This window comes from Empidonax traillii, unplaced genomic scaffold (assembly GCF_003031625.1).
Source record: "Empidonax traillii isolate 1590-97213 ecotype Southwest subspecies unplaced genomic scaffold, ASM303162v1 scaffold426:size1138770, whole genome shotgun sequence".
In the NCBI taxonomy this organism is placed as follows: domain Eukaryota; kingdom Metazoa; phylum Chordata; class Aves; order Passeriformes; family Tyrannidae; genus Empidonax; species Empidonax traillii.
Genome location: NW_020955619.1, coordinates 975,690 through 992,923, shown reverse-complemented (window position 1 = coordinate 992,923; position 17,234 = coordinate 975,690). Strand labels below are relative to the sequence as shown.

The 17,234-nt window shown below is 48.0% G+C and overlaps 1 protein-coding gene and 1 long non-coding RNA gene across 3 annotated transcripts; one reads left to right on the top strand and one right to left on the bottom strand.

The window, feature by feature from the left end:
- Nucleotides 1-1,044: 1,044 nt before the first annotated feature.
- On the top strand, nt 1,045-2,933 carry LOC114062678. The gene is made up of 2 exons (XR_003572428.1): nt 1,045-1,156; nt 1,248-2,933. It is a non-coding gene; the product is annotated as an uncharacterized LOC114062678 (long non-coding RNA).
- A 750-nt stretch (nt 2,934-3,683) lies between these two features.
- On the bottom strand, nt 3,684-16,971 carry ANKRD13A (ankyrin repeat domain 13A). Of its 2 annotated transcripts, XM_027894394.1 has the most exons (16): nt 16,507-16,604; nt 14,967-15,020; nt 14,254-14,386; nt 14,000-14,124; nt 13,507-13,552; nt 12,786-12,929; nt 12,193-12,388; nt 11,575-11,641; nt 10,490-10,571; nt 9,735-9,799; nt 8,685-8,821; nt 8,238-8,395; nt 7,796-7,909; nt 6,940-7,091; nt 6,672-6,736; nt 3,684-6,039 (listed from the first exon to the last, which is right to left on the bottom strand). In XM_027894394.1, exons 4-16 carry the CDS (start codon nt 14,087-14,089, stop codon nt 5,841-5,843), a joined length of 1,515 nt encoding a protein of 504 aa, XP_027750195.1. In that variant the 5' UTR covers nt 14,090-14,124; nt 14,254-14,386; nt 14,967-15,020; nt 16,507-16,604; the 3' UTR covers nt 3,684-5,840. The 2 variants fall into 2 exon arrangements, with proteins under 2 accessions (XP_027750195.1, XP_027750194.1); XM_027894393.1 differs by lacking the exon at nt 14,967-15,020 and having other exon boundaries at nt 16,507-16,971.
- Nucleotides 16,972-17,234: the final 263 nt, after the last annotated feature.

The following is a 17,234-nucleotide window of genomic DNA, read 5'->3' as shown; positions in this document are numbered from 1 at the left end:
CAGACCGGAGCCTGATCTCACTTCTATCAGGAAACCTCTGATCCACAGCAGGGGGGACGGGACCCACCCCAGGGAATCCTCTGATTCGCAGCAGGGAGAATAGAACCCACCGCTCTGTCCCATGGGCTGGAAGCCAAGGGGCCAAACTCCCTGGGTTGGAGGAGAACCCCGAATTCCAGGACAGACAGAGGAGGAATAACCTCACTGGAAATGCCCATGGCTTGGCCGTGCAGACCCGCGGGTGGGAGCAGTGCATGTCTGTAGCTGTCCTGTGACACGGAAAATAAAGCTGATCTCGATGCTTGGAGGGAGAGGAGGCAGAGCCCACCCTTCTGTGTTCATGGAGTACCGGGCACGGCTGAGCTCCGGGATGGGCAGGGGGACACGGGGGCTGCCGCTGTCCTGACGTGCCAACACCTTGTTCTGCTACAATGGTCCCATTGGATGGTCCGGGATGGGTTCCTGGGCTGGGTCTCGGCAGGTGCTGCCTCAGCCGGGCGGGTCGGTGCCTCCTGACATCCCATCACGGCTGAGCCGGGGGCATCCAGAGAATATGCAGCCTCTGGCATTTCAAAAATTAAAGACTTTTATATATCTCGTTTTAAACCCAATCTTAGGTTAATCCTAGATCGGGGCAAAGCAGCCCCGGACTGGTGTGAACCAGCCACCTGCCGCGGCTCCCCAGTGGCGTCCTGTCGGTCGCAGGGCATCCTCGACGTTCCTCAGCGCCTTGGGGCCCGTTAAACACTTCCAATAACTCACTTTCACAGCGGCGGAGGCTGAGGGGGGCACATGGGGCTTGGAGGGACACGGAGCTGGGAAGGCTTGGGGGAGGTGCACTCGGGGATTCAGGGACGCGCCGGAGCCACACGTGGGGCGGAGCCGCTCTCGTTCCCGGACCCGATGCCGATCCCACTGCCGGTCCCGCTCCCTCGGCCGGTCCCCGGAAGGCCGGTGCCGGGGCGGGGCGGGCGGCAGGAAGGGGCAGGGCCGGGCCCGGCGCACAAAGCCCGAGGGGCGGCGGGGCTGGGGCCGCTCGGGCCGTGCTGTGTCGCGGCTGTCGCGATGGGGCTGTCGGCGGCGCGGGGCTGGGCGTTGTCCCCGGGCCCGGCGGAGCGCAGCCGGCCCTACGCGGTGCTGCAGCACCAGAACCTGGGTGAGGAGCGGGGGGCAGCGGGCACAGCCCGGCCGGGGCTCGGGAGTGAGTTATCGGTGTTTAATTAACGCTGTTTCTTTTCCCGCCGCAGTGCTGCTCGGCAGCATCCTCAGCGCCCTCCTGCTCACCATCATCCTCATGGCCATCTGCGTGTACCGGCCCGTGCGGCGGCGGTAGCGGAGCGGGACCTGCCGGGGCACCGAGGGAATGCTGCGTCCCACCTGTTCTCCCGTCTGGTACCCACCGTCCCACCCCCGCTCTGGTCCTCCCCTGTGGTAGCCGCTGTCCCACCGCCGCCGGCGATGCCCTGAGCACGCGGAGGTGGCTTTTCGCCCGTCTTGTCCCGCGCTGCATCGTGTGGCTCCATCGTGACTTTGCTTTCAGCGAGGGCCTGTCCAGGGGCTGGAAATCACACCCCAGCCCTCAGCGAAGGGACTCCTGGAGCTCCCGGCAGCGTGTTCGCTGCAAACTCGGCTGGCTGCGAGGAGGGTCTGGAGCAACGCCCCTTCCTCCCAGATTGCAGCGTTTCGGCGAGGATGGTCCTACAGGATGCGCTCCGGAGCATCCCTGGAGCGTGTGGGCGCCCGGGGCCTGGGTCAGCACAAGAACATCGTCCGAGGAGCAGGTCCACGCGCTCGGTCACGCCACGGCCACGTTTGTTTTCCCATTATTTCAGTTCCTGGTTTGAACGCTGAGTCTCGGGAGTTGGACAGGGCTTGGAGCAACCTGGTCTAGTGGGAGGGGGTCCCTGTCCCTGGCAGGGGGTTGGAACAGGATGAGCTTTCTGGTCCCTTCCAACCCAAACCAATCAAAAATGGTCCAAAGGCAAAGGTTCCGTGACCCACCACAGCGGTGGGCAGGGTGGAGGGGGTCTGGCACATTCTCCCCTCTGAGCAGAAACACCCTATCCTGGTGTAGCTGTTCAGGGCTAGGCTTGTCATTCCCAACATTATTTGCTTTAACTCTTGGCTAGATAGCCCCAAACAGCCTCACACCAAACCAGCCCTGCTGAACCTGTTTGGAACTGGGGTGCAGGTGAGCGTTTCCAGCATGTGCTGGTCACTGTCCTCCTGGAAACAGGAGCCTCCAAAGGTCTGCAAGCCAGGCAGATGCTGGGACCTGCCAGGCTCAGGATCTCTGGAATTGTTTGAGCTCCAGCCAGACCCATTTATGCATTTTCAGTAACAAATCCAAGTGTTTACACTGAATCCCACTCATACAAATGCTGCTATTTTGTTTTGCACTGCTAGAAGTAGTAACTGGATTTTACTAATTATTACTTTGGTATTTAACATAGGGGTGTTTTTGTTAGTAATTTATTTAGCGTTTTAAAATGTAACTTCCAGAAAAATTGTGTTGAGCTTTTCTCTAACCCCTTGTGCTGCATCTGAGGTGTTTTCCCTTCCATTTGAAGGACCACTGGCATTGAACGGGGGAATTTCTTTGCTGCTGGTTGGTGAAATGACAGGTGGAAGCTTCCCTAGAACAGATTGATTTCTTAATCCAAGTGAAACGAGAGTGGGGAAGCAAGGCAGCACTGTTCTATTGCTCTCTGCTCCTTTTTTTTGCTCACTGATTCCTGTATCCTTGATTTTTCTCAGTCCTTCATCTGCTGTAAAGCCTGGCCTGCAGTCTGTGCTGCTCACGGGGGTGGATGGTGAAGCTCCCAGCCACACTCCCTGTTCCCTGGAGCAGCATTCCTGTTTGCTTTCATTCTCCACTCCCTGCCATGCCTCTTTGTACAAATAAAGAGCTCAGTAAACAATCCAGACTCTTATTTATTCATGGATGTGCTGTTTGTTATTAACTGGCCTGCACTGTACAGAGGGAGAAGGCTGCCCCTATTCCCACCTCCAGTCACCTCACAGTTCCTACCCTGCTCTCAGCAGTGAGGGAATGGGAGGGAAGTGCTGGGGGAAGTTTTCCATGGATGTTCGTTAGCAAGGCGCTGTTATCAGTGCAATGAAAGCTCATCTTGCAAGCGTCGTGCAGTTACCAGCAGTTCAGTCATGAATCAGAGCTCAGCCAAAGCAGTGTAAGAAGGGTTTCCAAATAAAGAAGATCAGGAGTTACTGTTGTAAAGAGCCTTGAAACAACAAGTCAAAAGCACAGGGAAAAGCACAGTCTCAGCCCTGCTTTCAGAAACAAACAGCATGAGATTAAAGAATCTTTAAAGCTGGTTACAGTATTAGAACAAGCTCAAAGTATTTGTAGTGCTGAGCTTCTCTTTGCTATGTCAGCCTCCAGCTCCTCAGAAAGAGAAACTGTATTCAGCTGGTACACAGCAATAGTGGCATCAATATTAAACATACTCTGAACCCTCTCTTCATCTCTGTTACTCACAAGAAGATGCAAACAAAAATTAATAATCTTAACCCCCTGCCTTTCACTGCCTTAGATCTGTGTTGACCTGATCCCCTTTTTCAAGACAGGGAGACTCAAAACTTGGCTAAAAATGTCTCAAGAGTGATTCTGGGGACTGTGTGCCTGATTCAGACTAAACCAGAACTACCTTCGAGAATTTCAGAGATGATAATGTCACTTTAATGTACAAAAATGCCACAAAATACTTCTTAAAACAGAATCCAGATACCACATTAGAAAAAAACCCCAGTGTGTGGTGTAATGTGCTGTACCTTTGGCTGTATTTCCAGCACACACAGAGGATCCATCTTACGCTGTATGGGTTGAAAGTCAGGCTTTAGGAAAAGCAGCACCTAGGTGAGGGAAGCAGGGCCTTCTAGTTTAGCTGGAATGATACAAATGTGATAGGAAGCAAAAAAACGAAAAGCAAATCCCATTTATTTTACAGTCCCGGACTAAGAAGCAGTAGCATAACAAAACTTCAACTGAAAGTGCTCAATGTATTTTAGTTTAAATATAAACCCAGAACAAGTCAGCTTGAAAAATGATTATTTTTGCCTCTCCTGTAATCTGTGAAATGCTTAACAGAAGACAGGCACTGCCAGACAGCTAGGTCTGTAAAGGCAACAGCACTCTTTATTCCCTCTGGAGGAAACCTCCAGGGTTCCATCTCCTACTTCCCACCTTGTCAGGAGCTCCACATGAGGATTATTCCCTTTCTCCCCAACTGGGAGAGTCACAGTAATCCCCTTTTCAAAGAAAGGTGCAATTCCAACCCAGCCCACTGCTCCTGTGCAGGACAATCCCCACTCCTGCAGCACCCAGGAAGCTGTTTTTAGGGAATCAAGCTGTACCAGGGGACAACACCGGTATGGAGAGGCCAGTCCTAGTGCACACTGAAGGAATTTTAATAATTTCCTATGTAAAACAATGGATTATTGGTTTAAAATGGAGTTCCAAGTTACCAACTATCCCACTGGTTATGATCAAGTCCATTTTATAGTGCTTTTATACTGGTTAATTAATAGCTGGTCACCCAGAAGTGCCCTGTTTAGCCTGAGGAACAGGAGCAGGGTTAGGAGCAAGCTCAGAGCAGGGGTACCATAGGTTCCTCCACTCCTGCCAACCACAGCAGAGGAATATTGCTCACATTTAACAACTGTAAGGCTTTCCTGTGGCTGTTCATCGTGTACTTGTGGAGTGCACTTGAGAGTCACAGTGTGAGTACTGTAAACACTGACAGAAGTGCAGATAAAAGAGCTACAAACATCCTGTATGGCCAAAAACCTGAGGAAAGCTGGTTAAAACTGACCTGGGAATCGTTGCGAGACCAGTTTTAGGAGTGTAGGCCTAGTGGCTTGGTTTAAAATCAATAAAAACATTCAGATAAAAAAATAGATGTATTCACATGAAGGATGAGCATTGGGGTTTTAAAAAGCAACACACGTTTCCCTTCCAGATGACAAAACTTCTCTTCCCATAAGGACACATTAAAATCTCACCTGGATTCTTTTCCTGGTTGCATTTAGCACCCACACTCAGGCACACACCAAGTGATCCCAAAGAAGCACCTGTATCTATCCCTTATTTTCTTGCTGCCCTCTGACCACGGGAACGAGCTGGTTTGGAATCACTGCAGGAACTGCTGCTTTACTGGGCAGATGGTCCCATTTGAGGATCTAAAATTTTACTGGCTACTTGCTTTGTCCTTTTTCAGAAAGCACTAGTTTAATCTGGAGCTGTTCAAGTATAAAATTATCCCTCTTAAGCAGGAGCATGTGCCAAAATCCCAGTAACTAGAGGAGAGAGAACCGCATATATAAACAAAACTAACAGAAAACATCTGTCAGCATGAAGAACTACCGTGTGTGTGTAGGCAGGGAGATGCTCTCTCTAACAGCTGGAAGAAACAGGCAATGACTTTGAATTATTGAGAAATAATGAAGCAGATGAGTATTTCTTTGGTAAGTAATGAAGTTTCCCTCCTGAACTCCCCAAAAACCAGGTTTTCCAGCTTTACTGCAATCCTATATCCTGATGCTAAAGCAAAACTTCCATCTGCTCTTCAATAAATAAGTTTAGATAAAAGCATTTCCTTCAAAGCTAAGACTGCATGGTTGAGGAGCCAAATGCAGAGTCCTGGGATCTGAAACGCCCTCAAACAAAAATAAATCAGCTTTTTGTAGCTGTTGATGCCAACTTAGAAGGCAGGTGAAATGTTTCCTTAAGCAATCCAGGAGTGGTCTTCAGACTGACAGCCCCGAAAACCTTCAGTTTTACACGGATTTGGTCATCCTTACTTCAGGAGGTCACTGAGGAGTTATTTTTCCACAAGAGAAAGCTGTAGCACTTGCTGAAGCTCTGCATCTTCCTTTTCCTGGCGCTGCTTCTCCTGCTCCTCCTGCTCCCGGACAGACAATTCCATGGCAAGCTGCAAGTCTTTCTCAAAGCTGGAAGGTTCGCTGGGGCTGCTGCAGCGGGAGCTCCCCGAGCTTGTCATAAGGCTCTCCTGAAGTGCCCTGATGGAGAAAAACAACTTTGATAAGTAAAAGAGACAGAGCTCTTGTGACATTTCCTGCACTGATCCTTCCTGGCAACTGTTTTAGACCCACAAAGCTGAAAATCTCTCCCAGAAGACAGAAAACAGCTTGAGGATAAGAGAGCAGCTGTTCTCACATCTGTCAAATTCCCAGTGTCAAACCTGCTCTTTGAAGCTTTCAGAGATACCAACAGTTGTGTTTTCAATGGGCCTCTGAAAGCATCCTCACCTGGTTTAAAGGCAACATGGCTTCCCACATACAAAAGAACCCAGAGTTTCCTGGCGTGCACCAAGTTTTCTTTGCACTTAACTGCAGGAAAACCCGACAGACACCAGAGCATATTCTCATATGTCCATGAAATGTATGTTAAGATTTGAAGGATTACATAAAGATTTTTAAAAGAAGAGAAGAGCTGCAGAAACCAGGGAGGCCCAGTTTGGAGTCCTTGCTTCCTGGGAAAGTTAAAGCTGGAAGAAGCACAATAAGAGACCTCAGATTCTGTGCATCTGCTACCCTCATACACAAAAAACCCTGCCATATTGCTTCGTGCTACTGAGGTGGGTTTTTTTTGCTCTGTCACTGCTTGGCTGGATGTGAAAAAAGTGAGTTACCTCTGATACTGTATATCGAAGTCCTGGGAATACGCAACCGCTCCATTGGAATCTGCCCCCAATTCCTACAGATGGGGAAAGAGACAATTCCACAGCAGTTACCAGATCTGCAGAGCAACTCACTGAAAGCCACCCTTAAATCACTCTTACTTCTTCTATGAAATACATGCTTTTCATCTTAGAGAAACAAGTCCTACACCGGTTTCCTTCAGCTGAATCTGCACAGTCCTTGCCAAACCTGTTAATGCCCAGATTCCAGCACACTTACTCTATTTCCACCAGATTCCAACAAGCTCTGCTGGATGGCAAACTGCATGATCTCATAATCTTCATCCGGCACGTGTATGTTCCTGCCATCGTCCTGGACGTGGTAGGACTCTGGGATCTCAAACACCGACTGGTCCACCTCAAAACCAGCACCTACAGAAGCCAAACAAAGTTACAAATGCGGCAACAGTATTATTTCTACAAGCTGTGGCATAAAGAATTCTGATGAATGTTTATGCAAAATTTAAGTGCAAAAATCCAGATAAACTGCCTGGCTAAATAGACCAAGAGGCTTTGAAAGCCTGTGGCAAACCAAAACAGAGTGCAGAGTCCCTTTTTAGGATGCTGGGAAGTGATACACTTAATAAAAGCTATGGTGCAGCAGAGCACTGAGGTGCCTGAACTCTGACAAAGCCAGATGGGTAGGGGGAAAAGCTGCAAAAAATAAATTCCACAATGGCTCTTCTGAAGTTATTCCTCATAAACGGACTGCAGCAGCTCACAGGACAGAGAATCACTGGATATACACAGCCATGAGCATCTTACTCAAATGTAATCCACTTCTTTCTGAAGTCACTTACGGCAACTTTGAATTCCACTTCCCACAGCAATAACCTGCACCAGAATTTACAGCTCAAAACACTGAGGAGAGCTTTCTGGAGTGGGGTTAAGCCAGTCTGGCGGGCATGGAAGTGGCAGGATGGGTCAGCAGGATCAGTGTCACACACTGTGCACACAGTGCAGCTCCCCCTCAACTGTCAGTGTTTCATTCCCTGCCATTTCTCATCTCTCCTCTCAGTGCATTCCACTGACAGAGATATAAAAAGGAGGGTTCACTGCCTTTTTCCACTCCTTACCTGCTTCACACTGTGCACCTCCAGCCATCTGTGAGGAGCTTTTCTCAGCTGTCCTGCAGCTGTTGACATTTGCAAATGTAATTCGGGCATTCAGCACGTGAAACAGGGGAATCTCTGTAAGAAAAAAAGATTTCTGTCAAAAAGAGAACTCTCATTTGCTTCCACATCTACATCAGACTCTTACATGTTTATGGGATATATTCTTGTAACGACAGAGCACGTAGTAACTCACTTCACCAAGAAGCTGTCCTTAGTTATTCCCAATCTCTCTCTAAATCTCTTATTTTATAATGAGATTTGCCAAATTTAAGGCATCAAAGTTAAGAGGAAAGGGCTGGCAACAGCTCTTAATCCCTGAAATGACAATGTCTTTGAAATTATACTTCTGTACTGGTCACTCAGAATTTACGAAGATGCTACAATAAAAATTGCTGAATATTACCAATTTTGACAGGAAATCCTGGTGGAAAGTCCAGAGTGATGAAATCCCTAAGTCTGGCAAAATGAGCACTAGTTCTGGCCATCAGGTCGATGATCGGGGTGACTTGTTCCGTAAGAGACAAGGGGAACTTCTCACTCATCCACAAGGTTGCTTTAAATCTGAAAGAGAAAGTTGCATAAAAACATCCTAAATTCATGGTTTAGGAACATATGCAAAGCAAAACAGGCAGCTGGGCAGTAACAGGAGGTTACTAACACGTTACAGCACTAGCCAAAGTGTTTTCTTTGACTCATAGGAAGTAAAAATAGATTACAGCTGAATGCTTAAAGATCTTATGATTAATGGTGAAAGCTGAGAAAAAACACACTGGTATTTGTAAACGTGGTTTCCAGAGATTAGATAGCTGGGAAAAGACAAACCAGAAATAGTTAAAACGGCATTTCTCACTTCTGTGTTCGAATGGTGACTTCCTTTGGTCTTCCTATGTCTCTGCCTTTCAAATCAAATTCTGGGTCAAAGTATTCCTCCAGAGTAATAGCAGTGGGATTGTTTGTAGCAGCACACTCTGTTGTCTTGGTCGTACTCTAGAAGGAAAGAGAGGAAAAAAACAATGCAAAAAGTATAGAAGAAACAGAGAGTGGCTAATAAAAGAAACTTCCAAGTTACCTCTTGGGGAGTCACTCTCCTGCTCTATTTTACACAATTATATAATCTACACCAGTGACACCAGCCATAAATACAAGCTGTTATTAGACTGGTTTCTACTGAGGGCAAAAATGTCCATGTATTTTAGAGACATTTAAATGTTTTGAAGCTGGAAACCAACCAGAAATGCACACAGGAGCCACAGCATTTCCAGACCCCAAATCTGTCCTAAAGGCAAAACTTTGATAGCATGTTTGAAACTGAAGTCTCTAGGTCCACGTAAATGTGTAACCCTGACACAGAGCCAGCAAATCCATTATCTACAGTTCTTTAGTATGTACAGATGCAGGGATGTTTCTAAAGCCACAGAGAATCGTGGGATGGTTTGGTTTGGAAGGGACCTTAAAGCTCAACCCATTCCATCCCCTGCCATTGGCAGGGACACCTTCCACTATCCCAGGTTGCTCCAAGCCCTGGCCAACCTGGCCTTGGACACTTCCAGGGATGAGGCAGCCACAGCTTTTCTGGGCAGCCTGTGCCAGGGCCTCACCCTTCTCACAGGAAATATTTTTTTCAATATATCTCACCTAAATTTCCCCCTTCAGTTTGGAATCATTATCCACATATTTCAGAGCAGCAGGGGTTACGTGGTGTTCCTCTGAGGAGGTACCTGCTATTCATCCAGAACATTTGAGGGTTTAAATCAAACAAAAACATCCTCAGGGGAAATTTAAACCTCATAATCAAAACTGCTGCCAAAATAAGGAAACAAGAGGTGATTCCACACACCTGGAGTTCCTACTGGCACAGATCTCTGGGCTGCAGTGACTTGTGCTGACATCAGACACTCACCTGAGCACCGTATTCATGCTCCACTGTCCCCAGGAATGAGTCCAGGGGGTTCCTGTCAGCTTCAGCTAACAGGAGCAAAAACAAAAAACACTTATTACTATTAATTAGCAGCAAAATTTGCATACAGGCCAGGCTAACAGTCAGGCCTCCAACTCAAAGTGAAATTAGTTCCTATTTCCTGTGAGCTTTGCCAGGCAAGCCCAGGACCTACAACTGTCAGTATGGAACAGGTACAACACACACAATAGAGGCATAGATTTTAGTGGTTTCTGTGATTAGCAGACACCTTTATGATCCCCAGTGTCTCACTGTGGCCCCAGGGTAGGAGAATGTGCATACAAAGTTACTGGCTGGTCACCCTGTACTCTAATTTAAATACCAGAAGAAACTAGTGGACCAAAACAAATCAAAAATTCCAAGCAAACAAGGCCTCCGTGAATCTTGTAACCACGGCCGAAGCAAAGTAAAGGAAGGAATACATTCCAGAGTGGAAAAGTGCAGCCTTTTAAAACTGTCAATAAACTTTCAACAGGTTTTCAGGGCTTTTCTTTCCTCTAAATAGAGCTGGGATAAATACATTTGTAGGTCAGGGGTCGAGTATTGAACTCCCTCAGACACACAACATGGGAAAGTAAAACAAAGTCATCAAGAAAAGACTTTCCCTTGTCTGTCTGCTCAGTTCTGCAGTCACACAGAGAAGCTATCAGAGAGCCAAAAGGTCCTACTTGTTTCCAGTTGTCCTGTGGGAAAAGTACCTTTATATCTCTTCTTCTCCTCTTCTGTCAAGTGCTCCGTGCGGATTCGTGTGACCACGTTCACATTGTTGGCCATGTAGACCTTGAGGAAGCACAGGGACAAAACCCAAACAGCATCACAGGTTAAACAAGGGAGTTTTCTCCAGTAAAACACCCTGTGCACAGAACCAACTAAACAAACCTCAAAACTAGGCATTTCCAAGCTTGCTGGAAAGAAGAGATTTTAAGAGGGAATGGAGAAAGAAAATCAGATGCTTTTTCTAAACAGAGATCACTTATAAGACCTCCCAAATGACATTTAGTGACAGTTTAGTTCTGTAGGAATACTAATGAACCCCCTGTCCAACTGAGCAGTCCTGCACTCTTAGCAGGAAAAGCCTTCACATAAACGTAAAAGCTACTCAGAATTTATTCTTCTGCTAAGTGAAATTACAAAATGTAAATTATTGCACAAATTCCCAATCCTGGAGTAAACACAGACTCATGAATCAGGAAAATTAAATCTTGTGGTTCTGAACTCGAATTCCTACCATTGTAAGGCTGGTAAAGCCATCCTCAGAAATACTTCACTGAGGTGAGATCAAGGACAAAACCAGTGTCAGATGGAACCCCTCTAAGCAGCTGTGACTCAGGGGCAGGGGCTAATTTACGCAATCATGATGCAACTCATGGCATCAGGAGGCTGCTGGTGTCTTGCAATGCTGTTATCAGAGAGTGCTCAGGGCACTTCAACAGGTTCCTCGTATTTTACAAAGTGAAACAAAAGACAATGTTCAAGATTGAGTTAATGCCAGTTTTTGGAAGCGAAGGAGCACTGGCAGCTCTGCTGGATCTTCTGTCCCTCTTCTCCCCTCTCTGATCCCCCCTCTGCTCTATATCCCCTGCTGACATTCCTGCACACAGGCCCCAAACCCTCCCACAAGCCTGGCAGCCTGGAAGTTCCTCACCCCTGCTCAGTTCTGCTGGCAACACAATAAATCTCTCAGTGGGAATCTCAAGACCTGACATATTCAGGAAATACAGGCAAAACACAAACCCACTTCAGTTTGCTGTAAGACCTCTTAGAAGAACAGAACAGGCTTTACCTTGGCTTCATAACCACTGACACCTTCTGCTTTTTCTGTCTTCCAGACCCAGAATCCAGATGTGGTTCTGACAAGAAGTGAACACCACAAGTGTCTAAACAGCTACATTTCTACACAATCCCCGGCCTGTTCTTCTAAAATTGATTTTAAATAACATGTGACAGATTAATAACCCCAGATAACTGTATAAACACATGTAGTAATCAAGGAAGACACACTATACACTTTTATTTACAGCATTCATGTGAGATTGGACTTGTTAGCCACAAAATGCAAGTTCTTGTCTGTTGGTTTCAGCACATGGGTTTGGATAAAATACAAATTTGTAATGAGCCATTGAGTCAACCAATGATCTTAGAGGTATTTTCCAACCTTAATGATTTTATCTTGTTAATATGATAAACTGGAAGCTTTCTGCAAATGATTACTGGGAACTTTCTGCCAAGCAATAGTGGCAAGTTGACCAAACCAAATTTCTTTATCTAACAGTATGTAAAGTGATTTCAAATCTAGCCCTAAAAGAAATTTATTACCAAAGCTTTTGAGTTTGTTTTTAAAGCTTTCTTTCAATCCACAATATCAAACTTTTAATTTGTTAAGACGAACTTTGTACCTTACCTCTCAAAAGCAATGTTTTTGGTATCAAGGCACGTGCTAATAATTGGAGATGTGAGGCGTCTTTCCACACCTTTTCTGTTTGGTGTCATCGATCCCAAAATCAAACGCTTCATGTGCTGGGAAATCTCAAACTTCTCTGTCATAACGAACTTCTCGTCGTGGTTGATCACAAGGACCTCTGCCCAGCCCCCTGTGTCTGTTGGAAACACCACGTTTCAAGTTAAAAACCTTATCAGGAGTGCTCCAGAACAAAAAGCTGGGGGGATATGTTGTGTATCAAAGCCGGGTGGGTGTCATCTCACTGTATTTGCACTCAGTTGGGATCAAATTGGAGCTGGAGCTAAAATTATTTTTTATTTGGGAGGGAAAACTGAGTAAAATACTGAAGCAAAACTTTAGTCCTATCACCACATTTTTACCTTGGATTTACTGAAAGAAATGAAGCCATGACAAACCAATATCTCTCTGAGACTCTCATGAATATATGTACAAAACCCTTACAAAACTCAGCTTCAAGAGGTCTTTTTGTGCAAAATCAGATCCCTCATTGTGCTCCCGCAGTGCTTGGGGACCAGAGAGGCTGAAGTATTTACCCCCTCCCTTGAAGATGACGCTCCTCCTGCCCCTCTCCCAGGTCATGTTCTCGAAGCCCAGCAAGGTCATGTCCACGCGCAGCTTGGCCCCGCTCTTCCAGATCCGGCACACGTCACTCGGGCACACCCTGGAGAGCAGGGGCACTGCAGGGAATCAGGAGAGAGAGGGAAACAGGAAACAGTCAAGAGGTGCAGCACAGAGGGCTCCAGCAGCAGCCACATCCCTGACACAGGGATCATTACTCCAGATCAGGAACAAGCTCAGGGAAAAAAAAACACCTAACTTAAGCCAACACTTGTTGAGACCAAAAGATGTGAAGTGACATGAACCCCATCTCTAGCAGTCTACTAGTTTGATATTTGAGATATCAGCTGTGAGGCTTAGAGTTCATTCCTTGAAGGGAAAAGCGGGTACCTCCTAAGTACCCTGTGCATCCATAGATGAGATGTTATCACTTAGTCATGGATGGCCAGGGACAGGTAAACAAACCCCAAGGAAAGTCTTCAGCAATTGCAACAACAGCTAAACTCTCAGCTAAAAAACAGCCAACCAAATAAACAGGAAACAAAGAATAATTGTGCAACAAAAATACAAGAGGTTACTTTGAGAGGGAAAAGAGGAGGATTCTGAGGAGCAGATATTTCCCTGTGTATTTCGTGGGATGTTTGTAGCTCATTTCTGCAGCTTGTAAAAGGTAATGAGGAGCAGGATTATTCTTACCCCAGCTAGTGAACTCCCATTTCATTTCCACATAAAAGTCAGGAGTCTGGAGAAGGAAAACACTTGATGAATGCTTCATGAAATAGCTTGACATTCAGTGCAGTGTTTCTCATGACTATTTTAGATAAAGGAAAACAAAAAAAGAGCAGAACTGGAGAAATCCTAAGTGAGTGCTAAAACTGAAATTGAAACTGGCAAACACAAAAGCCACTGGCTGCCCCTGCTGCTTTCTGGGGGGCTGTTCTTCTTTATTATACTAGAGAGGTAGCAACACCTTCCAGATTCAGCCCTCAGTGTTGCAATCCTTAATCCTCACAACTAAGGATTTCAAAGTAAATAAAGTCAAGGAAAAACCTCCATCTCCCTCCCTCACTATGGAATACACAGGTCAAAACAAAACACAGTTACCCAGCTGATTGGAGTTCACTGAACTACTTGAATGAGAACAGCAGTGAATTCAGTCTGAAGTGAGAGGTTTACATGAAATATTTACCTCATTAATTTTCTGGAGTAACTCAGGAACTCCTCCAAGGGTCATGAAGGCCTGCTGGTAATCCCGATGCTGCAGGATCATCTGGACCATCTCTGGATCCCCTGTGCTGACCGCCTCGTGCAAAACTGAAAGAAACACAGACACTGCCTCGTTTCACTTTGCTTTCTAACCAAGATCCCCGTAACAGCAAAAAAACCCAGCATGTGCTGCTGAGAAGCATCACCCCGGGCTCCTGCTGCCCAGGCTGGCCTCACCTGTCCATCCCTGCGCGTTCTCCTTGGTCACATCTGCCTTGTGCTGCAGGAGGACTCGGGCAGACTCTACGTAACCCAGGGAAACAGCCAAGTGCAACAAGGTCCGGCCCCGCGGATCCCGCTGGTCAACATCCTGTTGGGTGTCCCAGAGAGGAGTAATGCAGCTCATCAGGGCTTACACAAACACAGTGCTAATCCAGGAGTCAATATTCCCTGGTATTCCCACGCACCCGTTCCCAAACACTCCTGCACTGCCCTTCTGCAGGGCCGTCTCGCTTCCCCACGGAAATAAAAAGAGAAGCAGAGCGGGGCCTATAAAAGGCGCAAAAACATCACTGTGGGACGCGAGTTCTCGTTGATGCTTCTCATTTCTTTTTCTGTCATTATTTCCCCCCCTGTCTCCCTCCAGAAGGGTTGTTTTCAGGAGGAGGTGGGAGTTCTAGTGTCCATCACCCCACAGTCAGCCAACAGCCTGAGACCCCACAGAGGGCTTAAATTGTACAACAAAATGGGGGAAAAAAGGGGAAAAAGAAGCAACAGGGCATACAACACGGATTTTGGACAGCACTCTAGGAGAGGATAGAAGCAGATGGTGTTTCACAAAGCACACACAGCACAATGAGGAGTGAGGGCATTCTCTACAAGTCACTAGAATAAAAAATAGACTACACAGGCACAAACATCCAAAACATGCAAGCACAACATACTCATACCTTACAAATTTTTCACTATTAGCTTAGAGATTTGAAACAGAAGAGCATCTATAACTAAAGGAAAAGGGGAAAGTCAATAGCAGAATGAGGAAAGAAGGTTATTGTGCATGTTAACAGGGTTATCTGACAGCAGCAAGTCAGAATATCACACACAGAGTGGGGAAAGCTTCAGTTTAAAGCATCTTCACTTCTGTGGTGGAAGGTTAATTAATTTGTTTCCCCACCTCTTGCAGCACCAACAGGGAAAGGGCTCTAAGGGTGTCCCCCCACTGCCTTTGCTGCTGTTCGTGGTCCCCACAGGCCCGACCCCCCTTTGCAGCTGGTGAGTGGCTCCAATCCCCTCACGTGCCCCTCCGGCAGCAGGAAGTTTACCCCAGGGAAGCAGGAGGAAACATATCTTTGGAAGACTTTAAAAAACAGGAGGTGTTTAGAAGCAGATAAAGGAAGTAAGAGACAGACACGACCCATGTCCACACGCTGCTGGCTTCCTCGGGGAATGAAGGGAGGAGCAGCACTCCCCAGGTGGGAGCTGCTGTGCTTAATGACAAACCCTCCCAGGTGAGAACGCCGGTGAACAGAAATAACTACGCAGGAGCAACGTGCCAGTGAGGTTGAAGAGTTTGTTAAGGCATAAGATGAAGTAAATTAGATAAAAAGTGACTGCATTCCGAAGATCCTCCCAAAGCAGGGCAGGAACATGCTCCAAGCAGGCGTTAGTAACTCAGGTGCACCGTTAGCGCTGCAGGTGACAGCCAGGAGGTGGCATGGCTGGTCTGGGACTCATGTACTTGTGGTGTCAGGTATAATTAATTAACAAGCTCTGCTCATTAACTGCACCCCACGCTAGTCCCTGTCAGAGCTCACCCACAGCAGGAGGGTTTTTGCTGTTTGAGCTCTGCTGCAGTTTTTCAGGCCATTTCCTTACGTCATTATGTCCCAGAGAGGGGACAGCCTTGTGTTTTCTACTCTCCAGCATGGAACAATGATCCTTTTTTTTTTTTTTTTCCACCAGAGATGCTGAAAACATTCCAGCCAGCATAAAAACTCTGTCCTCAGTCTTGGGCAGCAACGAATCTACAAGAACTGCTGGTGCTCAGCAAACCAGGGGCTGGTTTGATCTTTGGCAGCAGCACCTTTGCTGCAGGTTGACTTCCCACTGGGATAAGCAGCATTTATTGCTTTAATAAATAAACCAATGTCCATCACAGCTGCTCTTCTTGAGCTGTTTCAGAGACTCCTAATTCCTTCTAAAGAGCTTCTCTGCAGCTGCACTGGAATGCTCCGAGCAGAGTCTTGCAGATGCGAAGCCAATGTTTACTATCTACAATAAAGTATGTTCCTGAGCCTTCTTACATCCCTTCCACACCACAAATAAACAGGTAGAGCAGTGCAGGGATCCCTCAACATGCCCGGCAGCACCACCGAGGTGCCTGTCCCTGGCACAGCAGAGAATGGGAAGCACCGAGCTCTGCACTGCGCAGGAGCTCTTTGGGACCACCGGCCCCCCTTTCGGTCCCCCCAGTGCCCGGGCCCCCCTCACCGTGTCCTGCAGCTCCTGCTCCAGCCGCCTGTAGTCGTTATTCCAGACCAGGACGTGCAGGGGGAAGGCGCTGCCAGCCCCGCCAGGGGAGCTCATCCCGGCTCACACGTGGGCAGGGGGGAGCCGGGGGCACTCACTGGATTCGGGAGACCCCCCCAGTTACTCAAGCCCTGACTCCCCGCAGCTCCTCCTCTCTCTCGGCCCCTGTGAACCCTTCACCCCGCTCCAAGGGGAGCCCCATGCAAAACCCCACCCCCGGGGACGCCCTGCTCCGGGGAACCCCCACCCCCCCAGACCTCACACCTGGCACGCCTGGGGGGCTCCCCTGCTCCTGGTGATCCTGCTGATCCCCACACGCCTGGAGGGGCTCCCCTGCTCCTGGGCAACCCCTGGGCCCGAATTCCTGGGGATCTCTCCTGCCCCTGAGCGCCTCCTCACAGCCCCCCACTCCCCAGGGTCTCCTCCGTTCCTGGGGGTCCCCTGCTCCTGAGCACCCCCCTGCAGCCTGAGGGTCTCCACCGGGGAGACACCGCCCCAGCCCGAACTCTTGGGGACGGGGTGTCTTTTCCTCACCCTGAGCACCCTCACAGCCCGCACTCCCTGGCTCTCCCCTTCCACGGTGCCCCACACCCGTCACCCCCGGACTCTCCCCTGCCCCACACCCGTCACTCCCCGGGTCCCCCCGCTCTCCCCCCTCAGCCGCCCCCCTGGCCCTCCAGGGAGGTCGG